General features: G+C 41.3%; 1 protein-coding gene across 6 annotated transcripts in view; it reads left to right on the forward strand.

Moving 5' to 3' along the window:
* Nucleotides 1–24,507, forward strand: part of DYNC1I1 (dynein cytoplasmic 1 intermediate chain 1) — a 186,653-nt gene that overhangs the window by 155,398 nt on the left and 6,748 nt on the right. For all 6 annotated transcript variants that reach the window (XM_064704345.1, XM_064704343.1, XM_064704341.1 and 3 more), the window contains exons 15-16: nt 6,655–6,795; nt 12,998–13,123. In XM_064704345.1, the coding sequence (XP_064560415.1) occupies nt 6,655–6,795; nt 12,998–13,123 (267 nt within the window). The remainder of the gene's footprint in view (nt 1–6,654; nt 6,796–12,997; nt 13,124–24,507) is intronic.

Consider the following 24,507-nt stretch of genomic DNA (forward strand, 5'->3'; position numbering starts at 1 on the left):
GCTCCAGATCAGGAATTAAACTGGATGATCTAAAATGCAGAAACAAGAATACACCAGTCTGGCCAGCAGGAACTAGGGATAAAAGTGAGCTGGGGAAAACCGTAAGCCAGTCTGCCTTACATGCATCCTGATGTTTTTAAAGTTCATCCATTGCAAGCAAATCTTCTAAATCATTTAAATTTACAGTAGGCATCAGCTAACGCACATTTATATCAAACTCACTGAAAATAGTTCAGTGAGTTTGATATAAATGTGCAGCTAATATGCAGTGGTAATATGCAAATATGCAGTGGTAAAGAAGAACGCCATACTTTCTGCTTTTTTTTCTTTGGAAAATAAAAAGGTATTTTTCCATTAGGTAAGTAGAAAGGCATGGTAGGAGAGAACTTTGGAAGTACAGCAGCACAGCCAGAATGCGTTGCACCTCTGCTGACTACTTAAAGAGTTAAGAAGGATTAACCACATAAGGAGTTTACCTGTCAGTAAAACTAGCTTCTAGGCTATATCCACAGATTTCAAAAGCTCTGCTGTTTGAATTTCTGATGCTCTTAAAAGACAAGTGCTGTCTGACTTTCCAAGTTCTTTTATTTTTTTCTTCATACCATAGTATTAGACATTAAGATCGGTTCTCATTAAAACCGCCTGTGCCAATCATCAAACCTTTTTCCTTTGCTTCCTTCTTTTATACTCACTTGTGGCACTTTGACTTTGAAGGAAACCACAAAAAATGTAATCATCAGGTTATCTCCAGACTTGGTCTGCTCTCATAGCCCCGTTCCTTTTGGTCTTACCCTTGTCCCCTCTTCTATCCATAATAATTCCCACATGTTTATGCAAAAATATTGGACTTTATTATTGACAATTAAGAAAGGCAACAGTTTCAGCACCTCTGCAAGAACAATAAATTCTAAAAGTGAACAGTTTTCTGCTTTGTCTGTCTGCAAATTTTAGAATGCCAAAGCCCAATCAGTGTAACAATACTACAGCACTTAAACAAAAGGGTTGTGAAAGTGTAGGGACCATTTCCACACTCATTTCTTTCCCTCTGTTCTAAAACTTCTGAGTCTAAAACTTAAGCCTGTTATCTTGCCAATCAAGTCCGTTTAGACTTGATTCAGTGTCCTAGTAGTTATCTGACAGTGAGGTAACACAACATACAGATAGGTCACAGCCCAGGGAAATGTTCTTTGAGTCCCAGAGGACTCAGTTCTGCAATCCAGCACTGAAACTGACTGCCAGAAAAAATTTTAAGGCGGGTAAAGGAGTTTTTACTCGTGTGACTCAGTTCAGGTGCCTCAGTTAGCCAGTGACATTGGGTGGCTAAAGCTGAACATCACCCTTTTGCTTTCCCACTGCCATCCTTTGAAGGTCTGGCTAGTCCTGGAAAAGGTGGAGCAGGCTACAGGTTGTGAGTTGTATAGTTCTGGGGTCTGAGGATAATGATACCCTTAGTGGAGAATGCAGACAGGCTTTGCTGAGCCATCAGGGATGTACCTGTAACTACTGCCTCTGATTTATGACATCTAGTAACAGTTCTTGGGGATGCTTTGACTTTTAAAAAATGAGCATAAACTGAACTAAATCAAGGCCCACAAGTATAGCATCCAAGCAGGAGCTATTGGATAATCCTGGATCACTGTAACTATTAGAAAACAGATTTGGGAGAAACATGATAGTCCAGAACTGGCAAATTTCCTGTGGAGATCAGTCAGTTTGAATGAAAACCAGGGCCTCTTTGACTCCATACAAACACAGAGAGAACATAGAGGCTTACAGAGCAGTAGAACCTTCTACAGAGCAGAGGACTGAACTCCTCACCTCACCACAAGAGGTATGGACAAGTAACTCTAAAACAGCTAATAGCTGGTGTCCCAAGAAGGACACCATTGAAGGGGGAAAGGTCAAGGCCAGAGTAAAGCCAATTTGATGAGTATTTCGCTCAATATTCCCAGCAGCTTTTCGTTTCTGCTATGCTGTCTGCATGTTTTGAGTTGGCCTGGTTAAGTGGCACCCTCAGAAGCGAAACAATGAGCCTGGATTCAGCAAAATATTGATATTTCAAAATATTTCAAGATGGGGAAGACTGGGCTTATAAAACACTGAACAAGCTCAGATCCTATCCTGAACAGAAGTTCCAAAAGCTGTGCCCTGTCCCAGTTCCTTTCACACCATCTAGTCAGTGTGACACTGCAGCACTCACTTTAAAGAAAGAGAGAATCCTGTACCTTCCCTATGTGTAATCTGTGCTGAAAGAAATGTATTTCTTTGACACCATTTTGCATGTTGTGGTTTTGGTTTTGTTTTTTTTTAATCAATAAAGACAATTTATAGAATACTTGGTCTCACAGGGACCGGGTTCATGGAATTATAGAATGGTTTGGGTTGAAGGATCTGTAAAGATCATCTCATTCCCAACTCCTATTCCCTGGTTTGTTCAAGGGCCAAACAGAGGAACAGACACTGCTCAGGACCACTCTAACTGTGCTCTTTCCAAGTGCCTGAAAGCCTGAGCTTGAGCCTAAACAAACATTAGCTTGTTCAGAAAGTTTCTATGCCAAGGACTAATGAATCTATAATATTTTCTGTACACCCAGAGAAACAAAATCATCTCGGATCAACTTGCAAGTACTGCACAATACTGATGGCTGTTGTTAATATGGTGAGAGCCAGAAGTATGGTATTTGGCTTATCATCTTTAGAATAGAAGACAACTGGGTAGAAAGAAAGAAGTGGAGACAGCAGAGTGTGTGGTGTCACCCACCACACATCTGTACTGCGGAAGGTACAGCCTAGGAAAATACCTTTAAGTGGAGCTGACACCCACAGAAATTGTGGCAACGTGTAAAAAATTGCTTGTTTCATGAAATGGCAAAGCCAATAGTTTTTTCCATGGCTTTTTAGAAGTCAGATGCTAGTTAAAACCTGTGTACATGTATACATTCCTGTATATGGATAATTAGCTACTTCATGTGTGGCGCCTCATGGATTAAAGAAAATTCTTCTATGCAAATAAGTGGAATAGACTGGTCAAATTTATATGTGTAAAAACCCCCTCTTTTATATAAATGTGTAGAATTTATTTAGGTGAGCTTCTTATTTCACAGACAAGTCTTACTTCCTAGACAGCCAATGGGTACATAAAACGTTCACTCTTCATTGTCCTCTTAAACAATGCCTCTATACAAACACTGAGGATAAGTGATTGATAACATGTTTAAATAAATGAGAAAAAATCCCACTTCTTGGAATTGGCTTTTTGCTTTTTCCACTAAAAATGCTCAAGTCATGTCCTTTTGGAATCAATGGCAAAACTCCATTGATTCTTTAGGGCTGTATTTTCACCCTACATTTTTCTTTTTCAGTAATAAGTCAATTTGGCCCAAGTTTTTCTGAAGATACTGCTTTATACTATTTCTTCTGCTCTATAGAATAACAGAGTGGGTTGATATTTAAGAATGAAAGCTCATCAAGTTTAAACTTCAGTTGTTTTATAATAATACCCATATGTTAGTTATGGATTGTGTAGGTCTGAAGTTTTGGTAATTTAAAACTGCTTTAAAGTGACCTTTACATGGTTCCACATTTCAACATTTTCTAAAAGCAGTCAGTAGAAGTTCTTACTCATAAATCCTTGCATTACAGGATCCGCAGGCCTGGGCCCATAGTAAGGGAGCAGGCTCACAGTAAGGAAGTCCTGAGAACATTTATACACACCCCTAAACTCAGAAATGGAGAGTCTTCACAATGAAACCAACATAACTGCTCTCACACCAGGATGAAATGTCAACTTTTAAGAAAGGCCAGATGCTGTTAGTATTGGAGACAGGACACAAAGCAAGATGGACCTTATGCAGTTGTTGTGTTCTTCTCTGGTTAAACAATGCAAGAAGACAAGACAGTATGGGAGATACTTTCTCTTTTTCCACTGGCAGCTAGTCAGGCTGGGAGGACAGGGATTTTGGGGGCAGTATGAAGGTGTAGCTCAGCTCCACTACCACTGCCTGATTTCTGCCACAAGATTTCTCTCTGATTTCCCAGCCACACTGCAGCTCATCTTGCCTTTTGGTTGGGCTGCTCACAATCCTGCAATTTCTTATTTCTTTGCAGTGTTCCACGCCCTATTCTGCTCCATTAATTTGTGTGTCATTCCTTGCATGTCTGGGATCTTTCTCAAAAGCCATATTATTCCTGTTGTCCACACTTTCCCTCTGACTTTCTGTCTGACTGAATATTTCCACTGTTATGGTAAAGGCGTTTCATTTTTGGTCTTTGAGGCTTTTCACCTCAAATTCCAGAACCTTGGAAGTGTTTTTATTTTGATAACAGAGAAACAGAGGCACATCAGCTAAAGCTATTTCCCAGAGACTACACAACATGTGCACAGTAAGATATAGACTAGCACCAAACCTCCTGACCTTCCTTCTAATGCCTTGGTCTTTAGGCATGAAGTGGAAAATAACATAACAGTACTTAGAAAGCCATTTTAAAAGTACCACACTTAAGATCATAACAAGTTTTGATATGCTGACAAAAAGGAAATGCTGATTGAAATCTGCCCTGGATTGATTGATATCTTAATAGGCCCTTAACTTCAGTGGAATTTTGTTACTTCTCCCATGACATTAAATGTTAAAGTGGTGTATGTACAGCACTTTTCCCATGAATAAGAAAAATAGCATTCATCTAGCAGTAGACCAGATTTCTTTTTCTTTTGGCATACTACTATCTTCAATGCTCACCAGGATTTGGACACTCAATGTATTTGAACCTAAATTAGATGTTTTCAGTGAAAGCCCACAGTGCAGCATTGGGAATCCATGTAGCTCTCTCTAAATACTTTTTCCTAGCTCACAGTTGTGAAGATTCACTTTGAAATTTCCTATTTAATACCTCTGCCTCTTCAAAAGTTTGGTGTTCATTTGGCCCTAAACCCTGGAAAAGCATTAGCACAGGCATGTAAGTAATTCCATTAACACTTGTAAGTAAGTCCTCTGATAATATTGTAGGCAGACACATATGTGTTTGGAGAAAAAGACCTTCTTCAGGAACGAAAATATTTTTGTAATTTTTTCATTTTGTTTTGCAAAACTCCAGCCTGGGAAAAGAAATTTAAATAGTGTACAAATTCGAGGTAATAAGGTCAAGCTCTGATTTCATTTCATTGTTACACAAAATGTTTGCCAGTCTTAAGAAATGGACAAAAACCATTATGCAAGTTATGAAAATTTAAGACCCAATCCTGTAATCAAAGCATCTTTCATTAATTCAAGCTGAGGAAAACCCAGCCTCCGGAATAAATCCCTGTGTATTTCTGTATATTTGTGATACCTGTGGTGGCCAGAAATGTTACAGAACTGTTTACAATACAGTGCTGCAACAGCAACACACCACACCAACACTCAGAGACATGGCAGCACAGAGATGGACACATGCCTGTCCCACACACTGACCCTGCAGTGCTCCCAGCCCCAGCTTCCATCCAAGCACCATGGGGTGCAAGAGGACCAAAACCAAAACTAGCAAGGACCTGTCTGTAAATAGATGTCAAACCAACTGCGTTATCGCTTTAAAGTAATAATATACGAGAGGAAAGCTATATAACACTTGCAATTGGTCACTCCACTTATTGGAAAAATTATGCATGGCTATGCATTGAGGCACTCCGGACAGTGTTTGCTTTGTAAAATGCACGAGGGTGCATCCCAGAGGGACCTGACCGAGATGTTCGAGGGGTGCGGCCCGGACACTCACACGTCCCGCTCAGTGATGCTGCATTTCCCGGGGCCGGGGGACCGCGGGGGGACCGGGGGCGCCCGTCCCGCCGGGCCGCGCTCGCCGGGGAGGCGGCAGGAGCGGCAGGAGGAGGGAGGCACTCAGGGAGACCCTCGGAGAAGTCCCATTGTTTAGATTTCTGTCATAAGCCATGAGAATACTTAATTTCTTTCATCTCTGGAGTTTTCATTATCATTCAAATTTCATTTTCCATTAATTGATCGGGGATTAGCGAAGCCATTATGCAAAAATTAAAGACAAGCCAGATGCGATGAATAATTCATGAGGAACAATTACACTTTATTCCTGGTGTACTTCCTAACTTCCCTCCGACTCCCCGCCTGCCGCAGATGACAGCCTTCCCTCCCTCCGGAGCTGCCTCCCTCCTTCCCTCCCTCCGGAGCGCGCCGGGCGCGGGGAGCGCGGGGCCGGTGCGCTGCCGCCGCCCGCCGCTAGGTGTCAGGCGCGGCCCGCGGAGCGCGGGGGGCCGTGGGGGCGCCGCGCTGCTCCCGCCGCTCTCACGATCCTTATCGGAGCCTGGGCCGGCGCGCCCGGCTCGGGCGGGAGCGGGGGTCCGTGCCCGCTGCCTCCCGCACCGCCCCCCGCACCCCTCCCGCCACCGGGGTGCCGGCCGGGAGCGGGAGCGGGCGCTCTCCCCGCCCCGTCATCCGCGCGTCCCACACCCCTCACACCGGGCATCTCATTTATCCCACCGGACAGTTGTTGCCCCATTAAAGCGCAGTCCCGCCCTTCGCGGAGGACCTTTCATCTGGGGAAGTTTTATGACACTTTGTAAATGTGCAAAGTTTTTAATTAGACTCGCCAGACAGCCCCAGGCAGCACTAGCGCCACGAAGTCTTCATGCCGCTCTCTGCTTTACAGCACAACAAGCCGCTCTACTCCTTTGAAGACAATGCCGACTATGTCTACGATGTCATGTGGTCGCCAGTGCATCCCGCGCTCTTCGCCTGCGTGGACGGGATGGGGCGCCTGGATCTGTGGAACCTGAATAACGACACCGAGGTGAGGCGGCGCGGCGGCGCTGGGAAGGCGCGGGCGGGCGGGCAGCGGGGCGCCGGGCGAGCCCTTAACCCTGTGAGGGCCGGCACTGCCGGGCACCCTGGCCATGCTCCCGCCGGGGCTGCGAGGGGCGCCGCGCTCCCTCGGGGCGGGGACATCCCGGCGTCGGCCGCCGCCCGCGCCCCGGGGCGGGCGGAGAGGGGAGGGGAGGAGAGGGAGGGCAGGTCCCGCTGCCGGGGGCGCCCGCCCGTCCCCCTCTGCCGGCCCTCCTTCCTTCCCTCCCTCCCGCCTCCCTCGCTGCCTCCCCTGCGGCGGGGCTGCTGCGCTCGGTACCTGTCAGGGAGGGAGGGCCGGCCCCGGCACCCCCGGCAGAACGCCAGCGCAATTAAATGCCGCGGTGCCGGCTCGGGGAGGAGGCTTCTTCCCCCTCTGTTATTTTAAGGTGCACTTTGAAACCGCGCCCGTTCTGGAGTTTTTTTAAATTATTATTTTATCCCCTTACCCCGTTTCTGACGCTGGGAGAGCCGGGTTTGCGATTCCGGCCCAAACCCAGGCGGTCACACCTTGGCAGCCCGGCCGGCGTGTCGCTGACTGCCGGCGGGACCGGGCTCGTGTAGCACGGCGAGACTTGCTCTCCCTCTGAATGTGCCATCCGCTGTGCCACGGGCTCTGGGGACTGGAACTTGGAGGCCCCGTGCCAGCCCCTCCAGCGTGTCAGAAACCGAGCGTGTGCCCCTGCATCTCCCCTCGCATCATGCCTTTGGGGCGCTTGGTACCCTGCTTCAGTCTTCTAAAGCACAGGGCATCTCTCTCACACGTTATTTGGGGATTTACACCCTCACCCTTATTTTTATCTTTAAACTTTGCTGTGGAACTTAAAGGTACAAATGCAAATAAACTACCTTTTCACTGCCATTAGCTAAATAGTGGGGACCATTGGAAAGGAAAGGTCTCGTGTTTGAATTTCACTGGTGAGAAAGGATTAATCAGAGCACTTTTAGCAAAGATTGAAACTGATAAACACTGTTTTTTAAAAAGTATCTTTCTAAATGTGCCAAACGTCGGGTTTTTCCTCTTATTATTTCCAATTTTTAAAAACACCAGAGGCTTAAATTGATGCTCTTTTTTTTTGGATTTGAGTTTCACTGCAAAATGATTTTCAGAAAACCTGTTATCACCTGAGGTCAATCTTAGATGGCCAGTAATCATTTTTCAGCACAAAAATTGAAGTCTTTTTCCATGCACTAAGTCTTTCTGTGTTTTATGTAATGCTATGTAAAACTAAGAACAAACAGAAAAAAGTGTAAAAAAATAAAAGGCCACATATTAACTGGTGAGTTTTTTTATGTCCCAAAAGAAGAGAAGATGGAAGAGCAATTGGCAGTATTTTCCTCCTTACACCTTATTTTTAATTTATTTTTTTTTAAGATTAGTTGGATCATTATTATACCTTTCACATAAACCTGCTGTGCGTTTCAGTCAGAGTAAAATACGGGTGCAGTTTATGGCTTCCACTGAGTGGTGCTGGCCATAAATAAGCACGGACAGGTAAGAGGAGCCAACACCGGGCACTGCACTGTCAAGGGGAGCAGTGAGGCCTTTTGAAGTGCTCTGAGCAGGAAGCAGTGCAGCCTTTTTAATTAGAGCACATACAGCTGGAGGATATTCAGGAGGAGTCTCCTAAGAATTTATTTTGGGAAGGGAGGGACATATCCTTCAGGTGTTCTCATTAATGCAGGCTTAAACACAGAGCATAAAACCCAGCATTTTGAGAAGAAAAAAAAAATCCTTTCCCCCCAAGTACCAGGGCTGAAATTGAAATCAACTGATGTTTTGCCATTTTACTCAAGGAGACCATAATTTCTTTCCAAAAAATTAGTCTGGACTGCTTGATCCCATTCCCATCAATAATAAGGCTGTATGTAGCAAACCGCTGCTGCTTTCAGTCTGTTTACATATAAATATATAGGAACATCAAAAAAAAGAATTAATTTCAAGCTTCATCCTGCTTTTATTCTGCATGCAAGGCCACCCCCTGATTTCACAAATTATTTCCGTTCTCAGAGGTCAAAATCAGCTCTCGTGTAGGATCAGACTGGAATCAGACATGGTATCCGAGCTTTGTGTTTTTGTGACAATCAAATTTGGGTCTCTGGACACAGAAATATTATTTGCTTTCCTTACTGAACAGTGATGAAACAAATAAAAAAATCAGGATAAATGATAAACTGGTAGAGTCTGAATAGATGTGAAGTTTTTTTACGCAGGAGAAGCAACAAAAGTATCTCTGAAAGAGAGAACTGCAAACAGTTCTTCAAAGAATCGTAACTGAAAGTGATCGTTGTTTGCTTTTACCCTCTATCTGGTAGGTCATAATTAGCTAATAATTTTCCAGATTTCTGTAATTGATTATGCCGTTTAAGTCTGCACAGCTATTTGCTAAGAAAAACTCCTTGTCAGCACTTCTGCCTTTGTAGTAAGAGATCTTGAAACACCTATTTTTTAGATCGTTATTACTTTTAGATGTCAGATATGTGATGTCAAAGTATTTGTGAAGACAGTAGAAAATGACAGGTCTATTACTGTGTTTAACTGCTAGCTATTGATAAAAATCTCTGTGTAAGAACTAGATGTGATTGTTATTAAGGAGTCCTGGCTTTGTTTAATTTGGAGAATAAGCCGCATTAATATTTAGGTATCATTTTGAAAGTCAATTAAGAAAACACCTGGGTTTAGTTATAATATGCTACCTTCAAATTTTTGAATCTCAGCAGAGTTTCCACTAGTGTTGCTCTCTGTATTTATTGGAAACATTTTTCCTGAGAGCTGGATGCTTTCTGACCAAATAACTTAGATCATCGGACTGTACCAAGGATTTAATCAGTGTAATAATTATTTTCAAAATCTTGTTGCAAAGTTGCAAGGCTATTGGTGTACTTCATGTTTATTTCTGCATATCAGAAATTATTTTTGTAATAGCAAGGAAAGTCATCATGTTTTATTTTATATCTGATAAATGCATATTACAAAAAGTTGAAAAGAAAAAAAATCCTTACCCACTCCATCATTCTTTTGCAAACTGAATATTATTTTTCTGGATCAGTGTAGTGAGGTTTGCAAAAAGCTTCAGGATAGCAAATGCTGGTTTCTTACTGATGTATCCGTAACATTTATTTTTTGATCAAGATTGGAGAAGATCTCTGGGTGCTTGGTGAGTCTTATTTATGTATGAGCTGATACAAAACTGACTTACAAAGTCGCTTATTTCTTCTGTGTTATCCTGTCAAATGTTTCTTGGGATTTTTCTATGTTGTGCCTTAGCTTTTAAAGTGTGAGGATGGTGTCTACATCTAGAAACAGGTAACAGATGTATTTGCAAGCAGGTTTTGACACTACATAGGCAATGAAAATAATAATAAAAAGCTGTATTCTTATCATACAGGTTTTTCTGACTGCATCTTTCTTAATCTGTTATCTGTTAAAATTTCATTTCAAAATTGTTTAAAATCTGACAAGCACCAACTTCAGAGAATTTGTAAGGTATTTCAAATGTGATTTTAAAAACATAATGCTACCATTATAAATAAACTCTTACCTTGAAGTCTAAAATAGGCGTATGTAATTTAAACTATCACTACTGAGAACAGACAAATCTATTTTAAGATACTATGGTTTGACTATATTTCTCTCCATATCACTGGAGAAAAGGCTTTTTCTTTGGATTTTTAAAGAGTGTTTCAGTATTGCTTTTTATTTTGCTAGATAGCTTTGTGGATTAGCAACAGGATTTTTCAAAACCATTAGGTTTTGAAAAAAGCATGGGTTGTATCTTGTGTCTGCGGCATTCGTGCTTATTTTTATATGGAACACTGAAACAATGCTGTATTAACAACAACAAAAAGTAAACCCCCAAAAACAAAAACCTAAACCAAACCCCAGCTCTAGAGTTATGTATTACGGCCTCCTGAAAGATTTTGTGAAAATTCAATGCCTTAAATATGCACTGTGTATTTGCACATGAAACATATATCTGCGATCTGCAGTTTTCTGAGAAATGTAGCTGGTTAGTGGCTTAGTCTTCTAAAATCTGGCATTTAGCTGTTTGAAAAAACCCATTCCCAAATGTTATGAAATTAACTTTGTCTGGATTTTTTTTTCCTCAGAAATCCATGATCACAGCACTAAAACTTGCTTGTTTTCTACTGTGATTTTTATCATGGATCAATGACTCCATGTCAGCTTACAGCCATTGACTCTTCTTAGGTAACAGCCCCGGGACAAGGAGTTTGTGCATGCCAGCTTTTTTGGGTAATACTGCCTTGGACAGGACCTAGGCCTTGCACAATGGGGAGATGAGTCCAGTAGTTATTTGCATTTGAATGGCTTCCTAAAAGGGGGGAGAATGGTATCTGCTTTCTGATTGGTATCCAGTATTATTTCTACATCATTCATCATTCTGCAAACAAAATCCTCCTGCATTTCTCTTGTGGGGCTCAGGACACTGCTGTGAAGCCCTTTGCCGAGGTGATGCTTTAGCTGTGGCAGAATCCTTGCCCTTGAGGTGCCAGCTGGTTTGGCAGGCTGGTGTCAGGGTTGGTGAGGGGGAGCAGGGAGCCTCCAGGGGCAGAGGCAAGGGAAGCAGCCCAGATTCCCGGTCCTTGTCCAGCTGCTGGCGTGGCAGTGCACGCGCTGCGGCTGCAACGAGAGTGTCAGCAAGTCTGCAGAGGTTTGGCTTCCTGCTGTCACTCATCTGGTGTGACACAATAGAGGCATTAGGGCTGAGGAGGAGACTGGCATAGCAGCTGTACAATGTTCATTTTAAAATTATTTTTGTCCAGGATCTTTAGATCCGTCTCGGTTCTCACAGTCAGAGAACCGAGTTGAAGTCAGCAAAGTATTGGTTTTGTTAATCTTGCTGGTTTGTCATTGTTCAGACCAGGGTTTAGTATGACCTTCAGACTGCTTTCTTCCTGCTCCTGCTGCTCTGTACTGCCAATGGGGACAGAAGCAGTACCTGTCACTCCTCACAGGGTAGCCAGGACTCCGGTTCTTGTCCAGCTACTTCTTTTTAACCTGGACTGCTCTCCGTTCCATGCTCATTTAAAGATCCTGGGACACTCCTTGTCATCTCACATGTTACCAAAACTTTTTCCCACCAGATGGATGTGGTGGAGGAGTTGTTTTTGCAGCTACCCTATCCCATTTGCCTTGACCTAAAAGGCACTGAAACTAAAGCCCTTGTTTGGAAGGCTGTTATGCCAAGCTCCATGCTCCTTGCTCAGGCAGGTTCTCTCCTATTAAAGGCAGCTGGGTGGAGCATTAGCAGGCTTGCAGGTTACTGTCATTTGTCATATGAGGTGACCTAAATCAACTGAGTGATCCACCTATCTGGGACAAACACCCACACAGTTCCTTCCTCCAGCATCTTTTGATGCCCTCATTCCAGCGTAGATGACAAATACTTCTCTTGAGATCATGTTCATTGCTTTATTCATCCCACGCATTAACCAGAATTCTCATGTGTTCTTGTGGATCACCTGTTAAGTTGGTTGACTTGGGGCAGGGAGGGGGTTTAGGAATTAGACAGCATCCAGGTGTATTTAAAGCAGAAGTAATGTCCTGGGGATGTAAAAGAGAATTGTGGGAATATATTGTAGGTGTTTCAAAATGTCAGCTCAGCTGTTCTCACTTCTGCTGTGTCCTCACTCTAAAGTATTAGCTCAGGACTTTTCTGATAGAATACCTGAGTTTCAACCTCTACATCTAGCCACAGAGGTGAGTATGGATTTAAAGGATGTGTCAGCATGAATACAGAGATGTGTCTGCTGACTGTCAGGTTATCTGGGCCTGAGTCAGAAACCAGGCCAGGACTGATGCCAAATCCTGCTCTCAGTTGGTTCTTGGCCATGTTAGTGCCTTTTGAGAAAAAAAAAGTAGGTTTTGCACGTTTCCAGGACTAAGGGGGAAAACATGGTTTTACTGCCCTTTACCCTTCATTCTTAGCAATCTCTTACTCTTCTCTCTTTTTAGCACATCATCAAACAAACAATGAATCCTTTTGCATTTTTCTCTCACCCCAATGAGAGTTGTTTGCTTCTTCCAGCAATGCCAAGGGACTTTGACTCATCCAGGACATCCCAAACTGACCCCTGGGTTTGTAGGCAGTGTGATTTTATTGTCCTTCCTGTTGCTATTGTTTTGACAGGTTCCCACAGCCAGTGTCACCATAGAGGGAGCGTCTGCCCTGAACCGCGTGCGCTGGGCCCAGGCTGGCAAGGAGGTCGCAGTTGGTGACTCAGAAGGCCGCATATGGGTCTATGATGTTGGAGAGGTATCTTCTGTTGGGATTCTTTTGTGCTTTGTTTGCTTTGTTGGGGTTTTGTGTTTGTTTCGAAGCTGAACTCCTGGAGACTGCCACATCCAAGTTGAAGAAAGAAATCTGTCTTACTCTTTCAGTGGAGTCCTCGTTGAATTTCGGTTGCCAACCGCATGTTAATTGTAAAGCTACCTTGCAAAAGAGTTAACTTGTTGAAGTCTCATGAGAGAAGTCTCTCTTAAAAGCTTCCAGTCTTTTTCAAACTATTTTTTTTTTAATAATCATTCTGTGGGTGCATTTGGAAAAAGTTAGAAGAAGATAAAGAAAAAATTGAGGCGCAAAAAGAGGCAGTGCTATTCTAAAATTGGTCCTAAAGGGTTCACCTTTTATACTCCAGTATCTCTTATTTTATGACTGGCTTATTGCTGTAAGTTTTTCTCAGCCTGACATGCATAGAATGCATCTGTGCTTTTGATACTGCTTCATATGTCTGAATATGTGCAAAAGTACAAACAGGAGGAAATGAGAAGTGTCATTTTGAAGGATAGTAGGGGCATGCATGATAGACTACAGCAGGATGCATATTCTGAGGCTGCTCTCAATTCACCCTGCTACATCTTGTAACAAGCATCTAAACTGCAGTGTGTTTGGCAGTGATGAATCTAACTCTTTGTTGATGAATGCAGTATAAAAGTGTTCCATCGGCATTACAATCCCTTGGAACAGGTAAGGGTGAATCTCTGAGCAATCAGCTTTTATGTAGAGAATTTGTTTTCCATCATTATCTGTGATAGGATACGGAGATACCCATCTCTACACAGTAGGGAAACATTATAGAATGCATACAGAATTATCTGTAACTCTCATAAAGTGATTTTATGGCCCATAGCAAAATTGCTTGCGCATGACTCATATTTTTGGATTTCATTCACTAGTGCAGGAGTTGCCCTTCCTCACAAATGTTTGCTGAAACTTCTTGCCATGTTGTTAGCATAATCTCTAAATTGTCTAAGTTTACTGTGGTCAGATTTCCACTGTGACACTGGCAGGTCAGCTGTTTTTATTTATTTTTCGTTTTGCATGATTGTTCTGTCTTTCAAGTGATACGACAGGCTGTGGAAATGTCTTTGATGACAGCACAGTCTGATCTTGTCTGAGAGTCTAGACAGGCTGTAGAAATGTCTCTTTTTGCATATCATACACCAAATCATTCATAGGACCATTTACTCCTGCAAGCTCACCCAAAAGAAAATAGTGTTCTATGCAGAAGTAGCAATATTGAAGTTGTTGCCCTTTCCTGTGTATAATAAGACGTCATCTTGCAAAATGAGTCATAGTGATACACTCGAATAAAAAAGAAAGACATGCTTCTATTACTTGAAAAAGAAAACAGAGTCATTCAACAGTATTGATTTGTGTGAGTCCAGTTCAGTGTAACATAAGGAGTTCTGCTTCAGGGATGTTGCCGAGGCTCAGTGTCTCCAGCTCAGCTCCCATGTGCTTAAGTAAAGCCATGGATGTCTCTCCACAAGGCTGCTGAGAGATCATTGCCAATCCTGCCCTGCTGTAATGAATGAAGGAGCTCATTAATTTGTCTCCTGGTTTAGTCAGGCAGTATCAGTCTCTCTGCAATAATTCCTGCAGGAAATTTCGGAGAGGTCATCTGGGCTGCAGCACTGCTGGGGCTGCTGTGTTTGTTAGAGTCTTTTTCTGGTTTAAAAGAGAAGGGTGCTCATATATTCTCTAGCCCAGCTGTTCTCACTATAAAGCCTCAAGTGAGATACAGAAATACTCTGTAGATCAAGAGCCTGGAACCAAGGGCATGGACAGTGAGTAGCAGCCTCTTGGGTCACTGTGGGGCAGTCTGTGAAGAGCTCTTTGATGAGAGATTCCATCCTTTGCTGTCCTCAGGCATGATGCATGGAGGATTCACAGTGCACATACACTCTTGGGAGTGTCTGCTACACAAACATGGCAGCCTTTAAGAATTTTGCTTTACTTCACTGTGCAGACACTGGCCAGTTTCTGGCTCAGCTGGGGTCCTCCTTTGACTGTCCTTTTTGTAGGGGTTTGATTCTGGGATCTAATGGGGCTGCTCTGACAGTTTAAAAAGAAAAGTTCTTCTCCTGCCAGCCATCCTTAGCCACATGCCTTGCTGCCCAGTTTTTGTGCAGATAGAAGGGCTTGTCACCACTCATATTGTGCAGAGAAATACAAATCAGTAGAGATTTATTTATTTATTTATTTGTTTGTTTTGTTTTCTTTGGGCTGTTTTTCTCCATGAAATTACTTAAGTGGGAGTAGACGAGTGAGCATGTAGCTGGGGTCAAGGGGCTGGGAGCTGGACTATACAGCACCCAGCAGCAGCTGACTTTCCTATTTGACCCAGCACTATTGCAAATCCTGGCACTAAGCTGTGAAAGTTGACCTTTCAGCGGCAGCACTCTCCTCGTCTCCTACAACATCATCTTCTGAAAAGGTCTCATCACTGGAAGAACTCATCTCTGCCTGGCTGATAACTCAGTAGCATTCACTTGTTTGAAGGTGCATCTCCCTGATTTGGGAAGATGGGTGTGATTGCTTGCATAAGAAAGTCAGCAAGCCACTTTACAAAGACCCTAAATACACTCACTAAAATCATTAATGCTCCACTTACACTGCACCCTTTTAAAAACCTTTGTTTACTTGTAGCTGTTCCAAATGTCACATTAGATCAGCTGTAAACTCATAAAGCACTGGTTCCAGCAGAAGAAAAAAATACTATGTTTGTATTTTAGTACAGCATCGTATCTTTTAATTACACCTTACAAGATAAACAGTTTTTCTTACCTGTTTCTTAGACAGCATTGATTCTGTGAATTTTAATCAGAGCAGAAAACATCAGGCTATCCACCATTAAGGAAAAAATTAAGTGGTTGGAATTTTTACTTTGATAGATTCATCACAGTTTTAAGGAACTATCCTAGAGAGCAGTAAAGTTTACTGCTGCTGTTAACCCATATGGTATAAAAAGAAAACATATGACCTAGTGAAGAACATAAGACATAAGGCCTAACCTTGCATCCTTTGTGAATGTAAGGAGTGAGGGATCGAGGCTGTTTTCACTTGTGTAAGAATTTAGAATTTGACCCATGTTGATATATTATCCAGTCATGGTCTTTATGACAACAAGAAATGTCAGACACATGAAGAACATGGCAGGGTCCATGACCAGGGAGTTAAAAATAATGGTGACACTTTCAGTTAGGCTATATAGTGTTATCTCCTTTGACTATGTAGTTTTAGTTGTTTGATTTTGGCATCACATCTGAAAATAACTGAACACATTTATTTTCACAGTGAGGGGTCTATTTTCTCCTCTATGCTTGTGCTTTATGCCCATTAGCATTAATGGGAGTTACACACACACAATTCCAGCAGAGAGGAGACTTAAACAGTCCATATAGATGTGCTCTTGTGGATCAGTAAGCACTGTTTTAAAGAATGTGAATTATGAAATGAAATAAAAACCCAAACACTCAAAAATCCAATTGTTTCAGTGTGATGGGATCTTAAACTAGTACACATAACCAATCATTGTATATACACTAATCTATGTAAGATCTAACATTTCAAACTTCTGCTGGCATAGTAGTTGTGATATTATTATTATGCTAGCTTGTATAATATATTTTAGCTCCTTTGGCCTTATGGCTTCTTTACTGGGCAGCAAGTTTTCTGTATGGTAGAAGCTGATTTTAACAGAACATGGACCACTGCCTATAGATTTATTCACATGTTCAGGTGATTGATAGTTAGACCTAACTGCATGTCTGTTTTGCAGATCTGTTTTCTAGAAAGCTTGCTCCCATTGTGCACGCTTCAGTGATGTTACACAGTGCCTGCTGTCATAAATATTCTCTAACAACCATGTTTGTTGCTTACCGTGCTTATTGCAAATGCTCTTTGCACCTTTGCTTGTAAAAGAAGCAGCTTCTCATCCACCTTCCATTATTTCTTTTTTTTTCCCTTTTATCTATTCCAGGTCATATTCTGCTTGCACTCTGAGTACGTACATAGAAACTCTGAGTCAATGACTTATTATTTCATTCTAATAAAATATAAAACAAGTTTGCAACATAGGATCACAGAATTTGAAACTGCAATCACAAGGAGCATAATGCAGCACATTATTTTGCTAAAGTGGTTACAGGACAAGCTATTGCATCTGTTTGGCAGTCTTTCAGACAGTTAGTTCTAGTCATGCTTTTAACAGGCAACTAGTGTGGCAGGTGGACTGGAGAGAAGTAAGAAAATGTCTTTCTCAAAACCATCCAGGAAGACTGGCTCTGCCAACAAAGCAGTTTCCTGGGATTCTTTGTACAGTTGTTACCTCCGTCTTTGTTTCCTTGAAGTGACATCAGAATCCTATGGATGTTTATGTGACTTTGTTAGGTTTCAGAGTTAATTCTGCCTTAAGCCTTTTTAGGGCTGCTCTTTTAGGTTGTTTGTGTACTTCCCCATTTGCTCCATCATAGGTGTTAATCCCATATCTCATTTTCAAGTACATGACCAGCAAGGGAGGAGCTGGTAACTGCCCTGAAGTACAAGGATGAAGTGGTACAGTAAGGATATCCCACTGGTGCCTATAAAATAATTTCCTTTGATTCCAGCAGCCTTTAACAGCTGCTCTGAGATTTTTAGGGTTCTAGACAGAAACAAAAGTATATTTGTGACCAGCTCTCACATTTTGGTATCACTATTGAGTCACTTATTTTTCTGGCTAGAGTGGGGAACCGTTTGTACTTTGTACTTCTGTCTTGTGTTTCACTGTAGATTTCATACAGAAGAGACATATCCAGCATCTCTTTCATGCAGTCAAAGGCTGCTGTAGCCCAGAGAGAGAAATACGAAGCTAGATTTTGTGTCATGTAGTTATTCAGGTAGATTTTCCAGTAGGTTTGCTTTTGCCATCATAAAGCTTCTGTAGAGCATATATTGAGTTGGGAAATGTTTTTGCCACAAAAGCAGAGTTGAAACTCACCATGAAACATTTTATTTTAAAATCTGTGTTGAGTTACAAGTATTCGTGGAACACAGATAAATGGCTCACACACATATCATAAAGGCAAATTTGAGCAATAATAAGGGGTTGTGCTTACAACCAAGATTTATTCAAAAACATTCAAAGATTAAGTAAGACAGAGTCATTATGACAACATGCAGAATCCAGGCATACAGGATAATTAAATTTCACCGTTGATATTTCTGCTAGGGAGGTTGGAACCCTGGCCTCAGAGAATTCTAAAAACATGTTTTAACAAAGCAGAATCTCTTAAGAATTGTTGGAAAATGGAAAGAACTATGGTTTTGATTTGCTTCCTCTTTCCCCCCAGTTTTATAAGTTGAAAGATTTTAAAACTGGAAGCATTTAGGGATGGCAAAAAAAAATACCCAGAACTTCAGCTTTTTCACTTGAATAATGTCTGAAATATTGAGCAGAACAAGCTCCTCGTCCCTCATCATTTCAATTTTGACTGATATAGTCTGTATTCACAAAGGGATTTTTGAAGTAGGTTAAATAAGAACTCCCTAATGAAAAAAACGCACTAGTTTGAAATCAGTCAATTTAATTACTGTGTTTTATGAAGGCCATTACCCATTGCTGATTACTAGGGTGATAAAATCTTTAAGCTTTGGTAGCCTCCATAGGGGGTGAGCTGATCTAAGTAGAGCAAAGTCCAGTCATTATCACCCTAAATACTTGTGTTTCTCATTACAATATTCATTACTTTAGGTTACTGTGAGTGCTTTGAGGTCTTTATGTAAGCACTGGTTTATTCCTCTGTAGAAAAACAATGTTATGTTGGTAAGTTAAAACCAAGTGTTTATATACTTCTACAGCTTAAAATGAGGCTTAGCTACATCCATACCAAGAAATGCATAAGTTTATACCCCTGAGTATAGATTTCCCTATACACACCTATTGATGGCTGTTTGCTTGTCAGTGAGGTTGTATTAGTCTGATAAGAAATGGAAAGGGATATGAGTTACCTTGTTATTTCAGTCTGTTTGGGTACTTAAAGGAGCTGGAATGGAGGCTTATGTTCCTAATAACAATCTTTATTAGGGAGGTACTTTTCAAGAGGGAAAACTGAGCCGTGATCTAATTAATCTGAGTTACCTAAGGCTGGTTACTGAGGATTGGAGATCTTTATCTCCAGTGCCAGCCTGGGCCCTTGTGCTTCCCTTTCTCTGCCACCTCTTGCGTATCATGTGGCATCACTGGCTCTCTGCCCTTCTCAGTCTCCCTCATCGTGGGTTTCAGACTTACAAAGCAGCTTCATAAAACTGATGTTGTTTAAAAGATCATCAAAACTGTGCAAATGCTCTTTGCACTTTTGGTTATAAAAGAAGCAGCCTCTCATCCACCTTCTGTTATCTATTTTTCCCTTTTTTTTTCCCATTTATCTCTTCCAGGTCATATTCTACTTTGCATTGGAGTGCAAAATCCCTTATTCTTATGTTTTAAAAAGTATTTTATTTTAAAAAACTCTTGAAATGTGTCAGAGGGGGATGTGGGTGTGGGTTACGGGGAGAGGAGAGCAGTCTGTAGAAAGGGACAGAAGAGCTTGGTGTGACTAAGCCAGGGAAGCATGAGCCTGGTGGCAATATAGATGTTCCATGTCCTTGCAGAGTGCCTGGAGCCAGAGGAGGAGACCAGTGGAGCTGAGGACATGCTGCCACCAGCACACGTGGCTGCAAGCTGGCCATGTGTTCATTTGGGTCAAAAATTAGAAAAATATTTTTAACTATCAGAAGGCTGAAGTCCCAGAGTAGGTGGAGACAGTGGGACAAACATCCTCTCACAGTGGAGCCTGTCCCCAGGATTTTGTGATGTGCTTGTGTGTGATGCAGATGTGGGTCACACCTGCTGGTCAGGGTCACTCTCCTGCCCATGCCCAGATGTTTGGTTGATCCTGACAGCAACAGTTTCTTCTGTTTCTCTCTCTGGATAAATGAAATTCTACTTCTGTTTTACTGTCTGAATGTTACTTGTTAGAATTAAAGGAGGAAATGTCAGATTTTTTATGAAAGTACCTCTTTTTCTCGTTTGTTGATTAGGCAGTGGAATTAAATAGGTATTAGTGAAAACAGACAGAAAGGGTGGGGGTTTTAAATGGTCATCTTAAAAATTCATTTGATTCTTTATTCTTAGCTTCCACTTGCTTATGATGAAATATTTCAGCAGTTCTCCAGAGACAGCATAGTAGCTCCCCAGTGAATTTCATGGGGTAAAAAGACAGGAGTTTCTAATGATACAAATATCTTTTAGAAGAATTATTCAGCTTCTCATCATATGAAATAAAAACCTTAAGAAACCTAGTCAACCAACCAACAAAACTCTGGCCCTTTTTATTAAGTCCTTTTTATTCATTTGCACACTACTTTTAAAGCTGACTTATGTTTCCTTTTCCTTTGCAAAGGCCCAGATCCTCCCCCTGCAGAGAGGATCAGAGAGAACAAGCCACATGTGACAGGAGTTAATCATGTAGCTTAATACACTATTGGAAGGCACTCAGATAACGAAGTGATGAGAGCAGCAGAAGAGAATCTGTAAGAGATCATTCCCTTTCTGCACAGTGCAGCCTGCAGGAGGGGGAGAAGGGAGAGCTCTGTGTGACAGTCTTCCTGCTGGTATTTTCCTGCTGAGCTGGGAAGTGCTGTAAAGGGCAGGAGAAAAAGAGCAAAGGGAAGCCCAGATGGGACATATCCATACTACTCAGGCTTCACTTCTAGTTCCTCAGTTACTGCTTCTCCTGAAAACTTGTCAAGAGGCTTAGTGAGAAAGAGAATCTGGGTCCAGGCTTTCTGTGGTGAGACAGCTTTAGCTGGTCTGCCCCTATCCTAACCCTGTATTGTGGAGCACTATGGGGGACCACAGCTGTAGTCAGGGCATGTTAGTTGTGTCACAGAGTATGTATTTTAAATATCTAGTTAGTCTATTGGGTGGCATTTTCTCTGAAATTTTTTACCCCCTTTCTGATGTAAAAAGAAATGGTACTGAAAAATGTCCATAGCTTTAAGTAACAGAGAGTATGGAAGAGGAGAATTGCCAAGTATGAAATTTAGTCTAAGCTCAGTTTGTGTGCAGCAATTTGCAAATTTCATTGAAGTCCATGACTTGTCATTGTGGTGTTAGAACACTTCTGAGACCAGAGATGTTTTGTATAATTAATTTTTTTGGGGGGTAGCTTCTGTGGTTTCAACCTGTCACATCCAGTAGCAGTTTTCATTTTGAGAATCCTTAACTATGTTTTCAATCTTTATGGGTTGCAGAATGGTCTGTATTTTGAACATATTAAAAAATACTTAATTCATGACTTGGAAAGTAACAGTTAAAATATCAACTGGGCCTTAATACATCCTATTTTGCAGCTAAAATTCTATATTCTGTTTTTAATTTAAATGTGAAATCTATACTGCAGTGCCTAAAGTGATGGAAGATTCTGTGTCTGAAATGGAAAAAAAAAGAAACAACAAATTAAAACTCACTGCTATTTCATGATGGATGAGCTCTTGCAGATAACAGGATGTGTACAAAATCTCAGAGAAGGCAGCAAGTCTCCTGCTGGCTAAAATCTTTGAGCAGTTTATAAGCTGCTGTGGTGAGAGTCCATTTGCCAGCTGTGGCAGAAGTCCTTTACACTTCCTGTTGTGACAGGTTTCCTGGTGTGAATCATGGCATGGACATGGCCAGCTTGGTCTGGAGGGGAAGCAAGCAGAGCTGAGTATGATTTATGTCTTTCCTGAGGCAACAGTCCTTCATGCAGCTGATTTTCCAGGGAGACTCCTTTGTGCAGCCACCCCACAAGCTGAAGCTTTGGTGTTTCAAGTGAGAATGATGAACCCATTCTCCCAATCAGTGTAGTTGTCAGTAAAAAAAAAAAAAAAAAAAAAAAAAAAAAAAAAAAAAAAAAGTAGGTATTGGAAAGAGCAGGTCAAGGGCTCCTTACCTTCTAGTTCAGTTCATTTAGTGTTTTTAGGCTTTCTTGTGCAATGATGACAACTGATAGCAGAATTTGGTAGGGGAGAAATCCTGATGCCTTAGCTCCAAATGTTAAATGTCCTGAAACGCATGTAAAAAATTCCAGGACTTTCACTGACTTTGAGAAATGACAATTGGAGCAGGGCTGAGATCCCCATGGGAGGTGAAGGCAGACAGCATGCCTCACTGTTTTTGTCAATCCACCTGTAAATTGGTGGCATTACAGAAGAAATGAAATGGCAGGAACTGCAAGAACTTTGTTGCTTAGGGCACCACCTCTGTTGAAGAAGAATTGTGAGCTTTCCTCAAGCATGGCAGATGCTCTTTCTGCTCTTTCTGCTCTTTCTGCTCTTTCTGCTGATTCCCTCTTTTGTTTCCAAGGACTTACAGGCCAATACTCTCTGCCACTGAAAGTATCCCTTGAGGGGGATGCGTAAGAGAGGCTCCTCCAAATATGATTGGTGAAAGCAGTAGGCTCAAGAACAAGCTATAAACTTGTAGTCAGCCGCAGTATTTTAAAAAGAAGAGGTGATTTAAGAAAATAAAAGTTTTTGAAATTTCAGTTTGAAGTCCATTCTTTCAGGATGACTGATGATTACTGAATGTTTTATCCTCTGCAGTTGATACCAAGTGCAGCATTTTGATACGTTAGTTGAGGGAGGCAAAATCTGTTTGATAGCTTGGACATCATTCCTGGTTAACTCAGGAGAGCCTAAGCCAACTCTGGTTTTGGAGGTGGAACTGTAGCATTGTCTACAATTGAAGATACTTCCCACTTCCTTGTTTTCTTTTCTGTATAGCCTATCAAGTTGTAATTCTTCAGGCTGAAGTTTTCCATAATTGGTGTTTGCTTCTAGCACAGGTTTTGTTGTTTCTTACTTGTTTTTTTTATTTTTTTTTAAAGATTAAAGACAGTACCATAACACAAAATTAATAACATGCTTAAATTGAGGGAGTTAGTCTTAACTCTGACATATCCTATCTTTGAAGTGTTACAGTCTGCAGTCTTAATGTTCTGTTAACATGCATTTATGTGTCATGTATGTATAATTTACAGGCCTTGTTTTATTTTGTGCTCCTGTTAGACTGGCATCAAGATGACTGATGCAGACAAAGAGTACTAAGTTTGGAAAAGAATTAATGAGCATTCAAATGTTCAGTTCCTATGTAGGCCCTTTGTACAGCATATCTTTGCACATTACATATAAATTATTAAAATAACACTGTTGTTATCTTGGTATTCAAAACATAATTTAGTATCAATTGCGTAACAATTCAAAAGTTATTGTTCATCTTAGAAGAAAAAAGTCAGAGTTTGCTGAAAATTGATTCCGTTTTTGTTTAAGTTGGGGGGTTTTGATATAAGCTAATATTTTGGTTTTTTTTTTTTTTTTTACTAAGGCAGCATTAGTTAAATCAGACCCTGCTGGTGAATTGCAAAGAAATAAATCACAACAGACATTAATCTAGATGAGGGCTAAGTAATTAACTTCATAGAAGAGCGGTGTATATTGTGTCTGTGACACTAGACTGACTGCTGTGCATAGAATAAATGCAGTATTTAGGTTGCCTATGGTATTCCACCCCTTCAATTAAGTAAACAAATATATATAGAGCTACTCTTGAGTGTATCCTTTGTGGTCTAAACACTGTATCTTATTAAAATCATCTGCATGCAGTATGTGGGGTTTGAGTTCCTGCCAGTGGTTTCATCCATTGTTAGCAGTGATGCTCAGCTCTCCCAAGAGTTAAATACAGTGGTACTTTAGTTATGTGGAGAGGGTGCTCTTGGTTACTTTGGTGGCCATTTCACTGCATATTACCTCCCACTTTGTTTCCATCCATGTGTGTGGCATAGGGTGTTGCCTGAAAAAATATAGGCTTTTTCAGGAAATAAAATATCCATATAGGTTGAGAAAAATATCAAAGGCAGCCTGTAACTGATTCTGGGGGGAAGACCAGGGCCAGAATAGGTGTGTTCTTGCCTGCTCTATGTGTGTATTAAGATATTTAATATTTACATTTTCATATCTGTTTTCACCTCAACAATAGTGACAAAACATCTGTTGAATTCCAAAAGATAGGATCAGTTCTGAAAGTGGAACTATAATTGTTCATTGTTGTTTGCGTTGCGATCCTCATCCAGTGATTGTTCTACTTTATAGAAATCATCAAGTTCAAGTAGACATAGTTTATCATCATGAAACACATTTTTACCTACAATGTCAGAACTGCATTCAGATGTTAATCCATTGCTCAAAGTATTTGCAGCAGATTTCTTTTCACTTAGAGATACAGACAATATAGGTTGACGAAAATTTTGCTCAGAAAAAATACAGCTAAAACTACACTTGCCTGAAGCTGTGTTTAT

Source organism: Zonotrichia leucophrys, chromosome 2 (assembly GCF_028769735.1).
Source record: "Zonotrichia leucophrys gambelii isolate GWCS_2022_RI chromosome 2, RI_Zleu_2.0, whole genome shotgun sequence".
Classification (NCBI taxonomy): domain Eukaryota; kingdom Metazoa; phylum Chordata; class Aves; order Passeriformes; family Passerellidae; genus Zonotrichia; species Zonotrichia leucophrys.